Genomic DNA, 22,477 nt, shown 5'->3' on the forward strand with positions numbered 1-22,477 from the left:
GGAAAGGACTTTAAGATCACCCAGTTCCAACTCCCCTGGGTTGGATCACCCAGTTCCAACTCTGACACAGGCAGAGACACCTTCCACTAGATCAAGTTGTTCAAGGCCCCGTCCAACCTTGGCCTTGAATGCTGCCAGAGATGGGGCAGCCACAGCTTTTCTGAGCAACCTGTTTCACTGGCTCAGTGTTCTCATAGTAAAGAATTTCTTCCTTATATCTAACCTTATCTCTTCCTTCTTGTCCTGGGTTCAGCAGTAGCAGTCAACTGCTACTGCTGAACCCAGGACACTTCTATATAAATAAATTATACATCTGTCTGAGTAAACATAGATATTTGGATAGATATAGTTTACACATACTTATCCACTCAACATTATAACAAAAAATTTTCTTAGAGGTGTGTTGGAGGGTTTTTACACACATATTCAGCTATCAAGTCAATCCTGGATATCTTAACAAAAATTTGTCAGTTTGGTACCAAACATACCAGAGGATGCTTTGACTACTGTATTATTTAGAAATAGCTATCTTATGTTAGAGTGGTCTATTTAGCCATTCCTTACCTTCTGCACACTGGCAAACATTGACATGGCACACCTTCGAAAGCATGGCACTGTTCTTAGGAGCACTGTAGAACACGCTGCACTTTCTGTCTATGGAGAAGAAACAAAATGGCTTTTCTCAGAGAGCTCCATTTGAAAAGCCTATGCAGTAGAAGCTATATTTGCAGGTCAACTATTCCCTGGTCCAGATAAATCAGGGCATTAAAGGGTTAGATGCACATCAATAGTCCACAAAGACCTATAGCTTAGGCACCTAGAGTTCAGGGTTCACCTTGCCTTTCAGTTGGGCAGTGACCTGCATTTTTGCTTCTGTAGTTTCTGTTGTTGTTGCTGTTGTTTGTTTGGTTCTAGTTTTTTTTGTTGTTTGTTTTTTTTTTTTAAGCTGTACTCTTTCTTTTTTTTTTTTTATTTTTTTCCTGTGAAAATCATCCATCTTAAGAAGCATCTTTAGACCATAAAGCTACAGTGAGGATTTCACTGTTTCAGGAAGAGGAGCTAGGATCACCAAGAGTTAGTGGTTTAAATGTAGTGTAAACTTACCTGGATCCCTCAGCTTCAGGCAAAGTAGAGATTTGGCCTAATTTTCAAATATTGTTTACATAACTCTGCCAAATGGGGATGATTTACATTTAACCTTTGAGCGGGGAATGAAACCGATTCCCCCAGCAAACACAGTACATAAGGCAAACTTCTAGGGTTGCCAATCTCAGAGGCATAGAAAGACAGCCTAGCCAAAAAGAAATGTGAATGGAGCACAATTAAAAGCACCATAAGAAACAGGAACTCAGGAAACCTGATTAAAAAAACTGTGAGTGTAAAAGTTTGTATTTTCAGTTCATTTACAATAAAAAACCTTCCCGAGAGGATCTCTATTTAGATTGTCTTAAGCCATGGCAGTAGAAGAGACAGGATTCGAGGCAGGTTATATTAACACTCAACAAAATCATGTGGTTTCACACACTATATCGAAACCACCTTGCTATGGACTGGAGTTTGTTCTTGAGGATCTCTTTTGCAATCAGTTATGTATGATTTTTCTGTGCCCTTACCTGGGTTGTAAAAATCATAAAGGATGGCATTTGCTGGCTGAACCAAGCCCATGGGATTGATTTGCTTTGCCCCAAATGATATACAATCTGGGTCTGGTCCGCTTGTAATCTGGAGGAAAAAAGAACAATAGTTATGACGAGTAAATTAACTCTTTCTGCCCAGTCAGTTCCTTATTCATTGCTGCCTGTAATAGCTGCTGAATGCTTGCTTCTGATGGGACAGGTGAGTTAATCCTAGTAGCTGCAGTCTCAACTTGAAGAAGGCATTTCCTTCCAAGATTTTATTGGGAGACTTTGTGGATGAGATAAGCCTGGTAAAGGTAGTTTTGTGAGATGTGTGCAAGTCTTCTCTCCCTGAAACTGTCCGTTCCAGGCTCACATCTTCACTACTTCGGGGTTTACTTTCCTGCTTTTGGCTAAAGCCACCTTGCATATAAGTAGTGGTTGTAATATATGTACACAGCCTATCCAATACTGTAACACTATTTTAATGCTGGACAAAAAGCATCTCTTCTGAGTAGAGAGGACTTGTCTTTTTTGGCCAAAGCTTAGATTTCAAACATGGACTACATCTCCTGGAATATAGAAAGGTGGAGGATGAAGGTTTCACTTCTCCACCCTGTTTCAACTGAGCTGTTCAATAATAATATATCACAAAAATCAAAGGAAGGTAATGGAGTGTGAAAACCAATAATGACTAGATTTAAAAAGAAATTTATATATGCTATCTGAAATGGCAGAGATTGGAAAATCATTGGGTTTGCTTACCTCACCAAAGTATAGCAAAACCTTTCCTTCCTTGTACTCATAGTGCTGAATGTACTGGTCTGAAGACCTCACCAACTGCAGGAAAACAAATAAAATGAGAACAAAGCCCTAGCACAACGGGAACAACTTTGCTACTACCCTTTATACTCTGGTTTGCATTGTTCAGCTGTTTGCTTTATTCTGCACTCTTTCTTCCTCCTTAAGGGAGACAGTCTCTGAGAGCGTGAAGCTGGACAAACCTTCCCCAGCTAAGCAGGCTCTGGAACCCAAAACTATGCAGCCACCTTTGCAGAGCGCTGTGGCTCATCAACCTGTCACTGTGCCCTCCCAACAACCAGCTCAAGAAGATGTGCTTGCTTTCTCCTCTGCAAGCACAGGACAAAATGTCCTGGGATGTCGCAGGACAACAGTGTCAAAGGTGAAGAAATATGTGTTAAGGATGGGCATATATTTAGGTGCTCTGCTCTGCCTTGCTTTAATTTCTATTAGAAGGAGCTGAGAAGGCTGAACTCTGTTCACCACAAGTTTTTAATTTCTTGTACATATTCAGCAAATATTTATTAGAACAAGAATAATGAGTGGTGAGGCACTGGAATGGGTTGCCCAAGGAAGTTGTGAATGCTCCATCCCTGGCAGTGTTCAAGGCCAGGTTGGACAGGGCCTCGGGTGACATGGTGTAGTGTGGCAGGGGGGTTGGAGCTTGATGATCTTAAGGTCCCTTCCAACATTAACTATTCTAATGAAAATATGTCTATCCAAAAATCTGTTTTCCCTTCTCTATTCTAATATAGGTAATATTGGAGAAGACAATTTTTTTTATAGAAAAGGCTATAGAAGATTGAACATAAAAGTGTGTTTCTAACCTGATCGAGATCCTTTGTGTCAGGCTCCAAGCCACTCAGTAGAGAGAGATCTACCAGGGACATCTTTGGTGGATTGGAACCTGTGGACCTTTATAAGGGAGACCATTACCAGAGAACATCTGCACTAGCTTGCTCTGAAAAGTTTGGCTCTTCAGGTTTGCTAATGGTGAAACAAAATATTTTGCTCTATATAATTTTCCTAAGTGAATTTTGATTTGAAATTTAGTTGCTGCCTCATTAAAAGTCATGAAGCAAAATTAGTGATTTAAGCTTGTCAAATGGTCACCAAAAACTCAGGTGTCTTGCCTGAGCTTGTCATCTAGGCTTTCTTTACAGTTGATAGGCAGAAAACAATCACCTTCAAAGGTTCATCCCACCATGAAAGCACTGTTGAAGACAGGGAAGGCAAACAGCACTGACATAGTATCTGTTCTCTATAATTTAGAGTGTGGAGACAGGAATTGAGTTTATCCAGTCTTCAATGCTGTAACTATCCGTTAGGTAAATACATTAGATTTCCAATCTTTTCTAATTTTTTTCTTCTCAAAAATCAGATAGTTGCATTATTGCTAGAAAATTAAGTCGTTCTACGTTCACATAGGGTACATTGCAGTTAGATATTCTGCATACACTTAGCATTACTTCAGAAACTTATTTTGGTATTCCTTTTCTCATAGGAGGTATACTATGGTGCAGAGAAGATGTTTGTTTATGTAGTCAGTGCCTTCAGTTTCTCTCCTGTGTCTTGACTACAACAAAGGGAGCTTCACATTATTGTTTAAGCCTCACCCTAACACTCAGCAAAGTCCTGCAGAACAGTAGATCTGACAGTTGATGAATGTTACACAGCAATTAATGGGGAAAATGGTGTTTCAGCCAGCACACGAATCACTGAACACACATTTAACTAGGGAGAGTGAAATCGAGGAATTAGGGTAACTCCAGTCCTCCCCTCATTGTTAATGCCACTGTCTGGGAGAGGGGACAAAAACCACTGTCTCTGAGGCTTTGTCAAAACTCAGTGGAAAAGCTAAATTCTCCTGGGAAGCAAAACCTGCTTCTGCCACTCTTCATCTCTCTAGAAGGGGAGCTCAGGACAGCCACCGCTTTGTGCTCCTGTGACCCTTGCCAGGCTGTGAAAGGGAGTAAACCCAAATGTTTCAGTGCTACTCTGCATGGGAGGATTTCTTTTCACTAACTCTGTCCTTGCCTACTTCTTGGTTGCCACAACAGAATATCCCTTGTGCTTCCTTGTCTCCCAGATAGTAGTGACATTTTTTCATTTTTTATGAGGCCAGAATGTGCCCATGAAGGAAGTAACAGCATCTCTCCAGAAAGACATAAAACTCTGTAAATGTGTTATTACTGTATTCCAGTCACATCTACTTTATTTAGTAAAAGACTTCTAATGATTAGCCAGCCAGGCACTTTAGAGTTTCCCCAGAGTCTGATGGGGCAGAACCTGCAATGAACATTTGAGGTCTATGTAAACTGTGTAAACCTAATACTCTGTGTGGAAACCCTTTCTTCTGCCATGGGAAAGAGGGCACACTCATCCTGTGTGTACTCACAAAAGATCACCAGGTTGGATGCTGAGCTTGCAGATGTGATGAGGGTGACCAAGAAGAATTGCAAAAAAAATTAATGCATTTTATAATGAAGAGCTGATCTTGCAGACCTACCTGACACAGACTTTGTACTGCAGCAGTTCTGATTTACTGGGAAGGATCACATCCCTTTTCCTTCTGCTGTGGATATCAAACCACTCTATTTCAGACTGTGGCTCAAACGTGCTGTTTTCTGCATCAAATGAGTCCTCATAATCATTGTTTTCATCGTAGTATGCATTTTCTGGAGGTGACAGACATGGTCAGCCATGCACAAATTTGACTGAGGACCTGATAACTTGGCTTCTTTTTGTATAATGAGAAATACCAGTGGGCAGCCATGCGATGTCTATGGCTTTTGTAAGTTTGCTGTATACCATCTCAGCATTTCTAATTAATTCAGAGTTAAAATTTTAGGGGTAGAGAATAACCAACAGATCTAGCTAATAATGGGGTCTAAGCTATGCGTAAATATGTAAAGGACAGTCCACATGGTGGGTCCCTTATTATCCAGGGAACTGAGCTGGGCTCTCCTTTTGTGGTAGTCAGGAGCACCATGAAAGGTGGTCTCCCAGTATTGCCTCCCAATAACAAAGATGAGTTACTAATAGTACTTGTGTATCTATTAGGTACTTGCTGCACCTACAGTCGCTCAGATAATTATTGAACTATTCAAAAATATTAATAAGCTGAAAGAAACAATGTTGAGGTAAAGTTCAGAGGCCTCTCTCTTTCCTTGTTTCATTCATTTGTTTGCACTTTCCAAGTTTGGAAAGCCACTGAGTATCATCAGCAGCTGTCTATATGTGTCACCTTTGAGACCCAACCTCTTCCCTTTTCACTCACCAGAGTACTTAATGTTCCCTTCCATTTCCACCGTCAAAATCAAATCATTACATGTGTCGTTCTTCAGCTCAGATGACCAGTACACTTTTAATATCTAAGATGAACACATAAACAGAAAAACACTAAAAATATTATTTAAATGACAAAGGATTTACTCATCCAGGGTTTCAGCAAATGTTGATGCGAGTGTGGAGAGAAACACCGGTCTCCCAGAGACACATACTAGTTGCAGATGACTGTCATGGATATAAGCAGGAGAGGTCTCAAGTGCAAATCACAAATAGTGTGGCACCTCAGAGATAACTCTCCATTTCCAGGCACAAAGGGGGTCTTTCAAACTACAGCCACCTCTATCAGCATTGACATTTAGTGAACTTAAAGTTAAAAGCACTTAAAATTGTTTGCCCTGATGGGTAGTCTGTAAGCCCTGAATTTTAGAAAATTGGAGGTAGGAACAGGAAGGATAAAGCCATGGCGAGTAATTTCTTATGCTGTTTTCAGAAAGGGATTAAAAGAAGTCCATCTGGACTCTGAAATTCTGATTTAGAGCTTACACTCATTGTTCCATTTCCTCTGCCATGTACAGACACTTCAAGTTTTCTTCCAAGTTCAAACTGCAGACAAAGGCAAAAAGAAAAAAAATAAAGAAAAAGTTTAGTCTGTGATCAGCATTTGATCTATTTTTTCCTGCAGTCTTAGTACTCTTCTATTCCTTTAACCTGAAGAACTGGGGTAGGGAAAACCTTTAGCTGTAGAAGGAGTTATGAGACCTTGTGTCATAAGATTTTTAATATACTGCGCTACTGTTCTGGGTCCCAGGAGACATATTTTCCCAACTTATTCTCTCCTCTGTAGCATGGATTTGACATCTTAACAGGTCCCTACACACTGAATATCAGAATGTCCTACCTCTTCCTTATTCCCTAGCAAGACTTGGGCTCCTGGCTGCTCTTCACTACTGGGGGAGATTCGCATCACCAAAATCCTCTAAGAGGTCTGAGAGAGCCTCTGAAGTGTGCTGCTAAACTTCTGTTGATTTTTTTTATTCTTTAAAAAGATTCTGTTTTACAGATTAAGATATTAAAACTATTATAAACCAGCTACATCATAATTGTTTAACATGGGAAAACCTAAACCAGATGAGCCAATGTTTCTCCTGTTTGAGGAAATAAAGCTTGAAGCAATGGATGATTGTGTACCTCTAGCTCCTTCTGAATTGCTTCATCAGTATCAGTCAGAGTAATACTATAGTCTTTTTGTCTTCCAGGTGTTCCCAGTTTTACAGTCAGGTTGGTGGGACTAGTGTTCAATGTCTGTATGCTGTATGCTGACAGAGCTTCTAGGGCCACCACTGTGTCCTAAGTGAGAAAGAAATGCAAAATAACTAGCAATTATGCCAAATTATTTCAACAGTATGTAAGATGACATGATCAGTAACCTGGCGCTATTCTTCAGTTTTATGTATTTTGCTGCTTTGAAATATTTTTCCATGCACAGACTATTCACCTCATTTTCCAGCTTCTTTTTTTATAATTTAAATGCTAAAACCACTGGAGTTCTGACCTTCATTTATCGTAAGTCTTCATAATGACAAAGAATATTTGCTTGCTTATATCCATTTTATTTTGGCCCAGTTTTATTAATGAGCAAAATTTTTAGTGCTTCATACACCAAACAGGTTTGGGATTGCCAGAAATCTTTTACAAGTGTATGTAGGGATAGAACAAGAGGGAATGGCTTTAAGCCAAAAGAGGAGAGATTTAGATTAGATATGAGGAAGAAATTCTTCACTATGAGAGTAGTGAGACACTGGAACATGCTCCCCAGAGATGTGGATGCCCCATCCCTGGAAGTATTCAAGGCCAGGTTGAGTGGGCCTTTGAGCAACTTGGAAGGCAGGGGAGTTGGAACCAGGTGATCTTTAAGGTCCCTTCCAACCCAAACCATTCTATGATTCTATTATCAACTGTTATGATACTGTCCAATCTAAATGAAGAAGTCTTTATGGGGCTTCTGTTTAGTTCCCTCCCCCTGAAACTCCAAGCAGACTGTTGGTCAGGCACCTGTGTAGAGCAGTATCCTCCACCATAGTTCCTTCTTTCTGTCAGCCACGTAGCAATAGGCTTTGCGTACTCCATGTCTTTCAGGAGCAACGTTTGAAGCAATGCATAGGCAGTGGTTTCCACTGAGACTGCATCATTGCCATTTCCCCAGTGGCGTTGCTGCGTTGCTGCAAGAATAACTCAGTGCTGAATCCCCTTGGTAAAGACATTTGCCCAAAATAGCTATTGTTCTACACAGGAGATATTTCATATCATAGTGCTGAGGAGCTGTCATAAGAGCAACAAACCATTTGGACAGTAAAGACAATGGAAAAGGAAACAATTTTCAATTTTGACTTATCCAAAATTCTAAGCCCATTAGACCATAGTTTAATGATCCCATTGTACAGTGACATCAATCTGGTAGAGTGGTAACACTGATATCAGGGTGGTCCCTGATGGATAATAGTATTAATTATGCCCAGAAATCCAGTCTTGCTTGAACTATGGATATTAAACTATAATGTATTTACCAAATGAATTAGGAGAAATTAATAGTGTGGCAGTGAAGCCACTTAATCAACTGACTCAGCACTGACCACAGCTGCCCGCTGATGGGGGGAGAGGTTACAACCATGTGGACCTGGAACAAAACACACAGAACTGGTCTGGGGCTGGAAAAGGCAGCTTGTCTGTTGATCACAAATCCAGTCTAGACTGCTGCCATATGTAGCTCATTTACCATTCTTATTTACCCATCAAAATTTCTTATTCCAAGCTGGCTTGGACTTTTTTTTTTTGGTTGGTTTTAAATGCAGTTTAGGGGTGTGGAAAATTCTGTAGACAGCAGAAGAAGAAGAAAAGTTAAATGACTATTTAGCATGATTCTGTCCAATTCCAGTATCAGATGAGGTGACAACCCAAAGTTCACAATGCTAAGCTGTTACTTTATAGTGATATTAGTTATACAAATGACATATTACAATTTCAGCATTGAAATATTCAATTATGTAACTTAAGGATATTACCCATGCACATACATGCCTCTGTAAAGCTAATGTGTCTTCATTTATGTGAATTTGGTTTGCTCATGTAAGAATGCTCAAAGTGCTTGAATTAGGAAAAGTGCTTTCTAACTGAACTTTTAAGAATGGTCACCAGTACCTGCATCAAAAACAGAACAGCCCCTTAATTTTTCTTTTGCAGACTGGGCTTCTTTACTATCAGACTGCACAAGCGTCAGAGCATAAGCAGTGACAGCTGTAGAATAGCAGTTAGTATTTCTTGAAAGCTGATTTTTCATGTAAGCCACTGCTCCTCTAATCGCTTGTACCTGTGAAAACAAAATGGATCCATTTATAAAGGTCATTCAGGCCTATTAACTGTTGCTGCTGGGAGAGTATTAGGAAATTAGAATACTTCATTGCAGTAATTTTTGAGAAAAATTTAATAATTTTATAATAATATAGTGATTAAAGCTATTGATGATGGAGAGTGTAGGTCGAAACACCTTGTACATTAGGCCACAGTATCTTTTCCTATCCACCATAGACTGTAAACAGACTTTTACTTCCTCATTTGCAATACTTAAAAACAGCAGGGTGGTCGTGCTGTTTGCAATAGCCTTCAAACTTGAACAGTCAGGCTTCCTACCACATCAGGTGACTTGAAGACCTGTAAAGTCTGTTGCAGGGCTATAGTTACAAAGGCTGTCAAAGCCAAATCCTCTTCTGCTGACCCAATGCCACCCTGAAAGATGAAACATGAAAAAGGGAAAAGTTAAATGTACATGTACACATTTTTACGAAGCACAAGGATCTCGGGATTAATTTCCCAAGTGCTCTAAAGGCATAGGTCAGCTACAAAATGATCTAAGACTGGATTAGACGATAAATGTGGTGAAGGCTAGCTATGCATCTTTGCTATAACAGACCTTTTAACAAGTTATTCTTACATTACAGATTTTGTACTTCTTACAGTACAGGTTTCTTTTCTTTATATACGTTTCTTGTTATTCAACAAGTCACAATATTCCTTTAAATCCTAACAGCCCTAGATATGCAACAAATTCTTGTAAATAGAGATGACCTACTTGCATAGTTCTGTCCAATACTGGGTGATAGTCATGGAATGAATCATCTGGCTGCTGTTGATTGACCAAATAGGAAATTGAGTTGCGTATGTGACTGTCTTGGACACTAGTGTATTCTCTGCTCCTTGTGAGTACTTTAACAATGAATGCAGTTAACCTGCACAAAAGAAAATTTTTCAAACATGTGCTGGCAGATATTTATAGAAGACTGTATTGGCAGGAAAAGAAACACACTAATTTTGTACATAGGCTCATATTCGATACAGTGCACTCACTGGAATCTAGTGAGTTATTACTTGTCATCAGTGTGAAAATTTCTAGTTTGTGGCAAATGCAAAACAATCATCAGTTGCTCAATACAAATCTCCTCCATCAAGGACTAAATATGCTCAGAGACTTACAGAGCTGATGATCTATGACAGTTATACAGGCAGCACCATGCCCAGAAGAATTTAAAATCCAGCTCCTCTAGATCCAGCTTCTGATGCATCAAATGATAACAGAGTTATTTTGGAGAAAAAAAAAAAAAAGAAAAAGAAATATACACTTACCATACACTACTGGGAGTTCGTTTAAATGCTCCATAGGATCCATCTGCCTTCTGAAACTCAAGAATTCTAGTATAACCTGCATGAACAGAACAGCACGTAATTGTTCAGAGGATACATATACTTCTCAGGCATTTTGATACCTTGCTTGTATTAACAGGGACATGTTCAGTATTGACTAGTGGAAGAGTACATGGAGGTCTTCACTGGTACATTAAAGAGGAAATGATTGTATCAGCAGGCCTCTGACAGAAGGTGCTCTGTCTTATTTGACTTAATTGAGCCATGAGAATAGCCTGAAAACTGCAGGCATCTGTAGTTAGAAAGCATTTTCTGTGCAGTGAATCTTGGGAAACTTATTTCCTACTACTGAAAATTTTTCAAGCTCCTGACTTCATGGTGCATAGAATCAAAAAAATATACAAACCATCAACTCCTGGGTCAGACATAGGCTTAGAAATCATGATTTGTGGACTCTGATCTTGACTGTGATTATCTTGACAAAGTGTGTATCATAGCTACACAACTCATTTTCTACTCTGGTGAACTTCAATAAGAATTAATAAAAGCATAACATAGGGACTAAATGCTCCTGACAATACCAAATACTCATCAGCAGCACTTTATGTCACTTTAGGCAGTCTTAGATAAATAAGCAAAAAGACCTCAATTCAGCTACTGTTAACATGTTTCTGTCTCTGTTTATACCCTTATTTTTCACTGATGAAATGTGTGTCACATGTTGTCCAAAGATCTTGAAAGCAGGTGCGTTATATTGCTTTATGCCATGCGCACACCATTCTAGTTAGAAAAAGCAATACTGGTAACTTGGGCTCTGTGTTAGTCCCTGTGAGCTGAAACACCTATGCTTCCGCATGCTATGGTCCTGGCTTTGCTGTACAGTTGGATCATGTCTTCAAGCGTGCTCTTTAAGAAGCAGCCTTGCAGCTGCCCTCTCCCTAAGGAAATTCCCTCCTGGGTTGGTCCAAGGCTGCTGGAGTCATTCTATCTCATGTAATGAATACATGAGTGTGGAAGAGAAAATTTGAATACCATAACTACTACAGGAAGTTTCCTTAGTGATACTTCTCTTGCCAAGTAGAGACGTCTCCAGCAGGGGTATCTCCATCTCAACTGGCCATCCTAAGGACTGTCTATGATCCATGGGGAGAAATAAGGACTTTTAGAACATGATTTGTCTTGATCTGTTTTGCACATCTACATTAGGAGGAAATGAACAACTGGCCTTTTCTGTCCATTTACTCTGAAAAGAGTTGACATTGATCAGCTCAGATTTTACTTTCTGCTTCTGAATTAGGCAAGAAGGAGGGTGGACTGTGAATGTCAATACTGCACAATGTCGGATGTGGGCAATTAGTCTTCTAAACCCTCATCAGCTCTGTTCTCATGTCTGTCTGCAGATTATCAGAGGCATTTTTGTGTGCCTATGTTAAGACAATGCTCAGTCCTTTGGCAAGATTCAGTGAAAGACGATAACAAAGATGCTGTAGGTTGTTCTCTGGTTTTGTTTTTGTTGTTTATTTTTTTGTTTTTTTTTTTTTCATACCTTTTTCAATCATGCTAATGGCTTCCTCCTTCTGTTGAGGATTAAAGTTCACCCACTGCTCACTGGCATTCAGGTACTCAATTGCATAGACTGCAGGGGCCATTTTCACCATTGTTTGCTCTGCACAGCCTGTGGGCACTTGAATAAGTTTCTCAACTCCACTGAGACTAAGACAATTTCCAACAGACTCGTCCATAATATTTCCTGTTGGAAAAAATACAAGCCATAGTACATATCACATGTAAAGCTTGCTAGTGCAACATGAAGAAAGGACATACTAACTATAGGTTGGCACTCCAGCATGGCCTGATACTTCTCATTAAATACTCTTTTCAGCTACTTAAGACTTTGTAAAGATGGATGAGAAAAAGGTTCCAGGCCCTGGGAAAGCTGGAGAAAGGAAACTGGAGCAGTAAAGGAGCATGGAGAAGAAATAGTCCTGAGACTACTGGAGGCAAGGAAGCAAGGAAAGGGGGAAATACAGCAATTTGAAATGGAAGCCAATAGTCATTGTGTCTAGAATGCATTATCTTTCATTTTCTGGGAAAAAATATTCTAATAATTAATAAGAGTACTTGCTAGTAGTTGTTTTTAAAATACGTATGCATGTGTGTATATATATATGTATAAAATTATTTGATTAAATGAATATATTATTGTAGGTATCTTCCCTTTAGAAAAACAGAACTTTCCAGAACTTATATGTCAGTCTGACGTCCTTATTTCTGAAGACTAAAGCAGTTTTCTACAGACCTACATTCAGTGTGAGGTTATTAGGGAGAGTGAACCCTTCCCTTCTTCTCTGGCCTTCCCATAAATTTAGCCTGCTCACAGTGAGGTGGGAAAGGACTACATAAAGATTTTATCCAGTACAAGTGAGAAGGAGTAATTAGGAAGAGGAAAGGTACTGTAACAGCCTTAGGGCTGTTTTGTTTTGTGATCTGGGCATGTATCACAGCTCATTTGAGCCATAGCAGAAAAACTAGGAAGGAACGGAGACCAGACATTCAGGAATAAGCAGCACAAAGGGGGATGTCTTTTGCCACCTATGGAGAAGTTATTGACAAAAAATTACATTTACCTTTCAGGCTAACAAACACGTGACTATCAGAATCTGGTACCATATCAGATGGTCTGTTCAGGTCCAGTGTATGGGACTTTACTGTAAACAAATAGTAAATAGAGATCTATATCTAGGCTCTTTAAACCTAAAAATATAAACTGCAATTTTAGAACATGTTTTTCATTAAGCATCTCACAGCTGATGGCAATTACAACAAAAATGTCATCAGAAATGTTAAAGAAATTTATGAAAAGAAATGTGCTTCTCTTTTTGAAGTTTATTTCATTTTCAATTGTTAGCAATATTTTTTGGCTTAAAATGAGGCTTGGTTTTAATAACTCAGAAGAACCATTAGCAAATTAAATAGATGCCTACTTAACATTTAAAGAATGGTACTTTGAAATACAAAAGTAATACAAATAAATTATAAACATTTAGAATTAAATGATTTTTCTTTTTTGAGTCTTTCGCTGTGTATCAGATTAAGAGATTTGTGACAAGCTCTAGTCAACCAAAACAGCACTCATACATTAGGTATTTAACTGCACTCATCTGATATTTACACCAGGCTTTACATCGCCTGTAACTTACAGTCACTGTTAATGCAAAAGGTCTTTTCTTCTCTCTGTAGAACACCTTCAGCCTGCACAATTGAGGAAAGAAAGGTCAAAACTTTCGCAAGCACTGACCCCTGAAAGCAGGCTGCATGAAAGGTGCAACCTCTGCACTTCACCAGACCAGCAGGTGGCAGAAATAAGTAATTTTGGAGTGAGATTTCTCACCAGGTAAAGGTAAAACAAACTAAATTTTTATTTTTATTTTTTTTAAATTATTAGTATTATTGACATATTTCGCTGGATGGAAGTCCTTTAACCAAAACTAACCCAGAAAAATTAAACTTCAAAATTTATTCTCACCTTTGTGAGTCAAGTTCATAGTTGGACCTATTTTCATATCATCTATGAAATCCACCGAGTTCTGAGTTCGTTCTGTTGGTAAAACTTAAACTTTTTTTTCCTTCTGACTTCCATACATCCCTCTTCTTACAGTTTCTATTTTAATAAACCTGTTTTTACAAATACCTTTATTGTTTGGTGTACCATTGAACTCTGAGACTGTGTCTATCCTTAAAAAAGTTATGGCCTGTAACAGCAGCAGGTTCCTGGCACCCCATGCCTCATCTTTACCTCCATTACACTGACATTAATGGTGCAGGGTTTTATGTATTGCATTTTTTGTGTGGGTTAAAAATAGCTCTCAGTGGGTGACTTGCATATTGTAGTGAGTCTGCCTGTCAGTGTTGACCTTTGAAAGTCATCTTTTCTAGAAGTCTGCTCCCTTTCATCATTTTGGAAGAGAAGTAAGGTATTAAATAATTATTACATTTTTGTTTGTATGTATTTTACCCATGCAATTATTAAGATTGAAGATACATTAACTAGAAGGAATAAAATAGGGTTTAACTTTATGGCTAGCAGAGAGTATTTCCTTCTCAAAACATCACTAGAGGGACATATTTAATCTTGGCTACATAAGGGACAAAAAATTTTTACAAATGTTGATGAGCAGGTGGAAGTTAAAGATTATCAGATGGGCACTGACTGCACGAAGGAAGTTGTTGCTCTGTCATAGGTAGAAGGATGGTTTTTTTGCTGTAGAGAACAATTCTTTCCATATACACTACACACAAGCCCACCACAGGGTTAAATTTCTTCTCCATGCTATAGCTCAGTCCTTGCTGAGATACAGGTTTCCTGAGATTGCTTCTAGCCTTATGTTTCTATGATTTCACTCCCTGAACAAGAGCTCTATGCATAGTGACTGTTATATTTCAGCAGAAACACATATTCCTGGGGACGTGTTCAAAAACCAAGTAGAAAAGGCTCTTAGTGACATGGTTTAGTGGTGGACTTGGCAGTGCTCAGGTAAAGGTTGAACTTGACCTTAAAGACCTTTTCTAACCTGGTTGGTTCTACGATTCATGAAGTGCCTGCCCTCAACTAGTTATACCTACCACAACTTTGAGGTTTTTCCTAATGCTATCACTGTGTCCAGAAGATGTCTCAAAAGTAACAATAGTAATTGGGATATCTCCCACAGTCAGAGGGACAACTGAGAAGTAGGCTGGTGTTGCAGAGTTCCCTTTAGCCACCAGAATCTGCTGCACAGCCTTGTCCATAGCCTCTGTGGTGCACAGCCCCTTTGCTGCTTCCATTGTCACTACAACCTGCAGAAACAAAGCAACGCCTACGATTAGGCCTAGTGCAACACCACACAGGAAAATTATTCCAGTTCTACCATGCCTGTCTGGATAAGAATGGAAAATGAGAAACAAGTATAACAGGAGACTAGTTTTTGCTTAAAAAAGCAAAACAAGCAATGCAGACATTTTGCAAGACAGAAAGCGTTTTTCACTTCAGTCACCTGAGTTTACTATTGTCCATTTATAAAACAGGAAAACTTTTTCACCAAGAAGTAATCAAATGCTGGCATAGCTTGTCCAAAGAGTTTGTGGAGTCTCCATCTTTGGAGGTATCATTACCTAACTGGACAGGGCCCTTGAACAACCTGATCTAACTGGACCTGCTCTGGAAAACAGGTTGGACTAAGACCACTGGAGGTCCCTTCCAACCTAAATTGTTCTATGATCATATAGTCTGTTAATATTTTTCTGCATTGACTATGGCTGTGAAGGTAAATCAGATAGTATTTCTTCATTACACTGAATTTTCAATGTAGTTTTGGCCTATCCCTGAACCACAGGGAAATGAGAAGGATAGCACATTTTTATACATCCCAGTTGCACACCATTCAATGCAGTTCAGAAGATGCTGGTCAAGCAGAGCTGCCTGAGATAGGAAGAGATGAAAAAATAAGCATCAGCCTGAGGATCATGGAGGCCCTAAGCCCAGTGATAACTGTGACCATATGCAGAGCTGGATAGGTGTCATATGCAGAAAAAGCGTGGCTTTTTATTATATGCACAATGAATTTTGAGGCTAACATTGGATTATATGCTCATAATTTACCCCCATACCCTGTGTAATCTGCTTTATCAACAGCTGCATGTTGCCCAGATTGGCAGGCAGCAAAAAAGTAGCTGGTTGCTTCAGTGAAGGGGGAGAAGGCAAGGAATTTGGCAAGGAATTTGGCTGCGTACTATGGTAAATAAAATCTGTTTTATACACTAAAATTGATTAGCAGATAGAACTGGATCCTGTCCTTGGGCAGAATTTCAAAATGGAAGCACCATATCTGCACTGCAGGAGGGCACTGAAAGGTGCTTGGGTCATTTACATTAGATTATTACATAGCCATGCATCTAGCTAGATAGATATCTATAGCAAAACAGTTGGTGGTAATACTACCTGGACATCATTGGGCAGGTAGTTGTAAATCACTGCTTTTATTTCTAGTTGTTCATGTCGTCTGACTGAGTATGGTAATCTCAGGGATACAAAAAAGGCTTTGAAAACTGCAAAGGTGTGGGGTTCAGCTATGCAAAATCCTGAGATGAGAAAAAAAAGAGAGTTGAGAATTGCACACTTAACATCAGCTGATAAAAAGTTGAATGTTTAATCAAAAGTCATTGTCTGGGCATCCACTAGGTCAAGAGCCGGGGAGGGAGACAGGCATATCCTTTCAACTCACCTGCACTAGAGACCTATCTCAGGAATAGATGATTTGCCCTCTGGAGTCACTGACATGGTTTTTGGTTGGTAAAATTTAGCAGGAATGTTTGTAGCTTTTTTGGATGAAATGGGGTGTTATTACCACTACCTTTCTTGTGGCTTCCTGGCCATGTGGAAGTTAAAATGAGATTGTTTATAGAATGGAAAGAGTAAGTGACAGTTTTGATTGTATAATCCATCCTCCTTCAGAGTCCACTTTGTGTTGTTTTTTATAAATGGTAATAATTAAAAAATATTTATCCCTCAATTTCTGGCTGGGCTTAAATATGTCATAAAAGACAGGAGTAAATGTCACAACCAAAATACTTTTGTGCTTTCCAGTACAGGCTGTCTCATTCTGTCAACATAACACTGTACTTCTGTTTTAAAAAACATACGTTCTTTATTCATCTGTACAAAAAAGAACACAATAAAATACCCAATACTTATACCTTTTTGTGGAGATATGCTTATTGCTTGAACTTCCCAGGAAGTTATAGAGTCAGGAGCAAAATTTTCTATGCTAAGAAGCAAAATAAAATATATTAGGAAGTATGGATAAAATGTAAACATCGTTACTTGCCAAAGCTTGAGTATTGTAAGAGAAAAAAATAGTCCCTCAATTGTGGAAAGAAAGTACTTGCAAATATTCTGAAGTCATCTGTATCAGATAAAGCTAATATTTATATACATTCTACTGTACAAATGTAAACATATTCACCTGGTTATGTAATACAGTACCTATGATTTCCAGGGTTTTTCACTTCTTCAATATTCCACCACCAGCTCTCAGGAAAATAACTGCGCAAGTTGGGAGAGGTTTCGTAAAACTCTTCTTCTTGGTCATCATAGTCTGTAACACAAGAGCGGGGCTTCTGTTTGAAGTCTTTGGCTGCTGAACCCACCTTGCCTTGCAAACCTTACCCTTACCCTTGCAGGGTAAGAACTGTCACTTTGTCAAAGAGAAAGCAACATGAAAAATACTCTGAATGAAAAGACTTCATCTGGGTTTCATCTTCTCTTAAAAAAGAGAAAAAATGACTAAAGCTTGTCATTGAACAAAAGGCTAATTCTACTTTCCAAGTTCAGTGGTTATCCACTACCAAACAACAAAACATTCCCCTTTAGCAGTGTGTAGCAAAGATTTTCCCTCTATCCCATATTCATGACAGACAGAGCATGAAAGGGAAGCTCTGAGAAAAATGGTAGCAGAAATTACACTTGGAATGGGGTCATTGGCAACACAATTTGTTTGTTTGTTGGTTGGCTTTTGGTTTTGCTTTTTTTTTTTTTTTTTTATGACATGATCCCTGTGTGATCAGGGGAACTCTGGGGAGAAGAAAGGAAGGAAGGCAAAATTGTGCCTGGCTAAAACGGCCCCTTCTCACGAGGTAGTGTTTGAGAGGTACTGGGTTGTTATAACAATAGTATGTCTAATAAAATAGTTATGAATCTGAGATCACTCAGAGCCCTGAGCACAGACAACAACCCTCTTCTCTGCTCCTCTATTTGCAGCCTCCTGGTGTGCTTGAGGGGCCAAGACCTCCTCCATAAAGCTGTTCCGCTGACTAGATGATTCCTGCCTTTTCTCACCCCAAGAAGTTATTAATCCCACTCTTACCCTCACAGTGCACAGTTGTGAAAATGCAATAGAAGCACTGAAATACTGATGTGAAAACTTTCTCCTCTGCCCCCAGCATTAAATGCCCCTTAACCTCCATTGCCACCAAGAGAAAGGCATTTTTCTGTAGACAGTTGCATTCCAGAGTTCCTTACGTCGTGCCAAGCCCACTCTGGGCCTAGTCCACTTTTCTTTCTTTCTGAGGGCTGTGGCCTTCTCACAGCAGTCCTGGAAGGCTCTTCTGCATTCAGGGGAGCCAGACACTTTTGTTAGCCTTTTCACACAAGAAAACCCCATAGGATTTAATTTCATTCCATCTTGACAGCATTTTTGTAGATCAGTGTTTTGATACTTTCTGGCTGCAATATAATTAAAGCCCAGAATTAGTGCTGTAGAAGTAGTGTAAAGGCGCTCATCATGCTCATTCCTGTCATTCTTTGCAGTTAGTTACTGCAACAGACCACCTTCAGCTGGGGACCTGCTCTCTGTTCTAAAACCTGTCCGCAAACACAGGAGGGAAGCATGGGTCCTATGGCTTCCTAGATATTCTATTCTAAGCTTTCTCTTCAAATTTAGACTGTAAATTATAAATGCTTCCTTGGCAGACTGGAATTAGATAACTTGATAGAAATAACTATGACAGTGTTCTCCTTGAACAAAGAGACCAATTTCAGAAGTATGAGAGATTCCAGCTTTAAGTCTTCCTGTCTCCTGGCAAGGAAATACAGATTTGTGTACATGGGCTTTCTGGGGTTTGTTTGATTTTTTATTTTTTATTTATTTTGGTTTTTATACCAAATACTATACTAGCTCTTCTCTTAATTGGAGCACAAAGTACCAAAACCAGCACAACTTCAAAGCAGAATATAAAGAAAAGAAATATGATCTATAAAACTTTTTTTGGCCACACAAACAATTTTGAAAAGCTTTGAAACCGTGACTGACTCCATGACATGTTATCTAGTAGAGGTACTTCATATTTAGGATTATAAACTGATGAATTGGTTTCCTTCTGCAGCTGGGCCACTCTTTGGGTTAGTTTTTTGTGGTTTTTTTTTTGTTTTTTCAATTATTTTGATAAATGATGCATTGGGTCTCACAACACAGTATGCACACTTGTGCTAGGTTTTGTCACTTAATGCAAGAAGTGGGACCATATCTTGGTATCCTTTACTATTCCATCACTTCTTGCTCCCTAGATCCCAGCCAGACCCTTTTTGACTCCCCCTGCTAAGCCTTTCAGGCCACCCAGGTGAGCAGACATACCAAGTCCTGACATTTTCTTCTGAAAATCCAGAGATCTCTTCTGCCTTTTGGTAACCTGGAGGCATTTATAGCCTGGGAAAGCAAAACAGAAGAGCTTGGTCATGATATTACGGCAGTAATAGCCTGATCATTCAGTTCATTCATGGAAGACCAGTCCTGGGACTTAACCTCATTCATAGAAGACCCATATTTTGATGGATTACCTTACAGCCCTAGACAATTGCTGCCTGCCCCAGCTATGATGCGTACTAAAGGACCAGCAGCAGTGATCTGGGCTAACTGAGCTGCCAGAACTCAGTGGAAGAACAGAAATAGAAAAAATCCACAGTCAAAGAAGATTTTGCAATATCAGGATGAAATGTTTCTGGTATTTAAGCAATTGGTCTCCCCAGATCTATAGTGATCTTGTACAAACATCTAAAATAAAGGGCAGGTTGCACTTACCTTCCCGAATTTTGGATTGAATTGTATCTGATAAAAAAGCCAGACCAACATCAGTAAAAACTTGAGCACTATCTGCACCACCACCTGCAGAGCATCCAAGATCATACGAATTCATAGCATTAAATACCTGCCAAATAAAATAGCATAGGTGGACTGTATATGCTTGATAAGTTTTGGCTATTTTTATATACATTAGAAAAATTCTTGTAGTCATTGACATGCAGAAGCAAGACAAACTGTGGTACAAGCTGTGATTGGAAACTGAGGTTAAAGCTGAGAGATATTTTAGGTTGGCAGTGCTTCCAAGTAGTACCTTTTTAATATAAAAGCTTGTCTGCTGTAGCATGTAAATCCCTATCTTAAATATATCATTAATCTTAAATAGATTTTAAATTGCAAAACCAAAACCATTTTCAGGTTTACTAAAGCTGTGATTTAGCAATTGATAGCCATTAATTACATTTTTGATTCTCTCATTAGTCATGGAAATTTTTGCTTGACTAGTAGATATGATATTTCTTCTTACAGGTATCTTACTTTTTTAGCTGTAAGCTTATTTTTCTTGTTCAGAATAAAAACTGCTTTATCAACCACAGCTAGGGCAACTGCTCCTGCATGGTCTGTTTCAATTTTCAAATTGACTTTTTCTGTTGGTTCATACATCTCTTGTTCTGTTTGCACTTTAATCTAAATAGAAAAGATTGAAACAAAAATATCACATTTGTTAATAAAAAGTGAAGACTCTTTGGGCTAGGAATACTGTCAACAGGGATGTTCCTGTTTTGTGATGTTTCTGTCTAGGATCCTGTTTTTTTAAAGATGTAGATGCAGGTATCTCCTACTGGAGGACAATGGCAGGAGGTTAAAAGATGTCTCTGGGCAGGATAATGGATGCTGCCTTTCAATGACACTTAAACACCAATGGGAATTAAAGATGTGTAAAGGGTTTGCTGAACTAGGGCCTTCATAATTTTATTATTTTCCAGTGGAAATAAAATCACCATGAAATGCAGCAAAAGACTAATTAACATACAAAATTAGCTGGTTTAAACCAGGTAATAGTAGCACCTCCTTTCTATCTCACACTTGAATTTTTCAACATGACTGCATTCAGATCTGGTTCATATCTGATGTAGATACTTCTATGGTTTAGGAGGAAGAAGCCATGGTGATTATGAATAAATAGGGAATTATTAATGGAAATGCTAACTTGAACATAACTGTGTTTTGTCATTTTACAAATGAAGAATTGGCTTGTATGTTAGAGATGGATAATTTTTGTTGAAAACTTTTTTTTTCCAAATGTAGTATCACATTCTTTCACCCAAAACAACTTTTTGTTTTGGAAAAACATAATTTTAGAGAGCTGACACTTTTTGGCAGTTGTGTTTCATGATATTGGGAATGATTGCTGTGTCTTCCTTTTTTTTTTTTTTCATTTTCCGTTATGATACCAACATAAGGAAAAGGAGGAAGGTGAAAGAAAGGCTTAAAGGGGCTCCTATTTTGTTCACACTTCATTTTCTAATGAGAACTATATTTCTTTTACGTGCTTTACTCGCAGCTGTATCTTCTAGCCAGAATTCTCAGGATTCCCTTTTTCGGTAAAAATTAAATGTCTTTCACTTTTTTACTCCAGTCCTGCACTTGCTCTGCTGATACCCCATGTTTTTGTTTTTATTTTGGAATACAGTAACAAAATCTACTTGCTTTGAAAGTACCTTTCCTTCACAGACATCCATAACATCCACCCATACAGAGTCGGCAACAATCTCTTGATGGCCCTCATTTGCAATGAAGTAGTAAGCTAAAAAGCGAAAGGCGGGCACCATCTTCTCGGTGATTTTAAGGTTTATTATTTTGCTTGAAGAGGAGACCCTTCCCAAAAGCTCAACTTGTCCCTTTGTCACAACCTGCAGGGCATAAACAAACAGAAATCAAATATAGCGAATACACAGTAAATGGGGCATCATGTTGCATAACTTTCTATACATATATAGAATTTTCCAAGACTATTTCTGTTTAAAATTTATTTTCTTCCAGTGACATTTAATTGTTTTAATTCCCAACCTGCACACCAATAGCCTGGAGGAGACCAGCACACCGTACTTCTAACACAGGAAGTGTGATAAAGCCTCTGCTGCACTGATCATGAGGCCCAGGTTTGAACACAAATCTGTCCCCCTCACTCAGTCTTACAGCTCGAACAGGGGGCCCTAGATGACATTCTTATTTTTGCCTTCTACAATAACAGGTCATCACCCCCAAGAGGGTATCAGCTTTGTTTAATCTGTGATCAGTATTGAATCTTTCAGATGGTGTGGAATGATTGGACTAGGAGGTTTCACCCGAAAGTATTATTCAGGACAAAGTACTATAGACTGGCCTACAACTGATTTCAGCCCATCTCTCATTATTTAATTCCTTTCTCCCCGTTTTATAGTAATTATATTCATGGCTGGTCAG

General features: G+C 38.9%; 1 protein-coding gene across 1 annotated transcript in view; it reads right to left on the reverse strand.

Annotated features, from left to right (window-relative positions):
• Positions 1-22,477, reverse strand: part of LOC134161812 (complement C4-like) — a 41,879-nt gene that overhangs the window by 4,799 nt on the left and 14,603 nt on the right. The window contains exons 13-37 of the mRNA XM_062614984.1: positions 21,733-21,924; positions 20,549-20,698; positions 20,012-20,138; positions 19,568-19,639; positions 18,457-18,660; positions 17,422-17,533; positions 17,133-17,203; positions 16,378-16,517; positions 15,024-15,236; positions 13,601-13,652; positions 13,028-13,108; positions 11,947-12,150; positions 10,383-10,458; positions 9,832-9,988; positions 9,393-9,488; positions 8,904-9,072; positions 7,761-7,927; positions 6,897-7,055; positions 6,252-6,311; positions 5,698-5,791; positions 4,927-5,095; positions 3,245-3,332; positions 2,382-2,456; positions 1,614-1,722; positions 565-654 (exon numbers count right to left, since the gene is read on the reverse strand). Of these exons, the coding sequence (XP_062470968.1) occupies positions 565-654; positions 1,614-1,722; positions 2,382-2,456; positions 3,245-3,332; positions 4,927-5,095; positions 5,698-5,791; positions 6,252-6,311; positions 6,897-7,055; positions 7,761-7,927; positions 8,904-9,072; positions 9,393-9,488; positions 9,832-9,988; positions 10,383-10,458; positions 11,947-12,150; positions 13,028-13,108; positions 13,601-13,652; positions 15,024-15,236; positions 16,378-16,517; positions 17,133-17,203; positions 17,422-17,533; positions 18,457-18,660; positions 19,568-19,639; positions 20,012-20,138; positions 20,549-20,698; positions 21,733-21,924 (3,127 nt within the window). The remainder of the gene's footprint in view (positions 1-564; positions 655-1,613; positions 1,723-2,381; positions 2,457-3,244; positions 3,333-4,926; positions 5,096-5,697; positions 5,792-6,251; positions 6,312-6,896; positions 7,056-7,760; positions 7,928-8,903; positions 9,073-9,392; positions 9,489-9,831; positions 9,989-10,382; positions 10,459-11,946; positions 12,151-13,027; positions 13,109-13,600; positions 13,653-15,023; positions 15,237-16,377; positions 16,518-17,132; positions 17,204-17,421; positions 17,534-18,456; positions 18,661-19,567; positions 19,640-20,011; positions 20,139-20,548; positions 20,699-21,732; positions 21,925-22,477) is intronic.

The sequence above is a fragment of the Pezoporus occidentalis genome, unplaced genomic scaffold (genome assembly GCF_034315485.1).
Source record: "Pezoporus occidentalis ecotype Australia unplaced genomic scaffold, CSIRO_AGI_Poc_V1 ctg18, whole genome shotgun sequence".
NCBI classification, from domain to species: domain Eukaryota; kingdom Metazoa; phylum Chordata; class Aves; order Psittaciformes; family Psittacidae; genus Pezoporus; species Pezoporus occidentalis.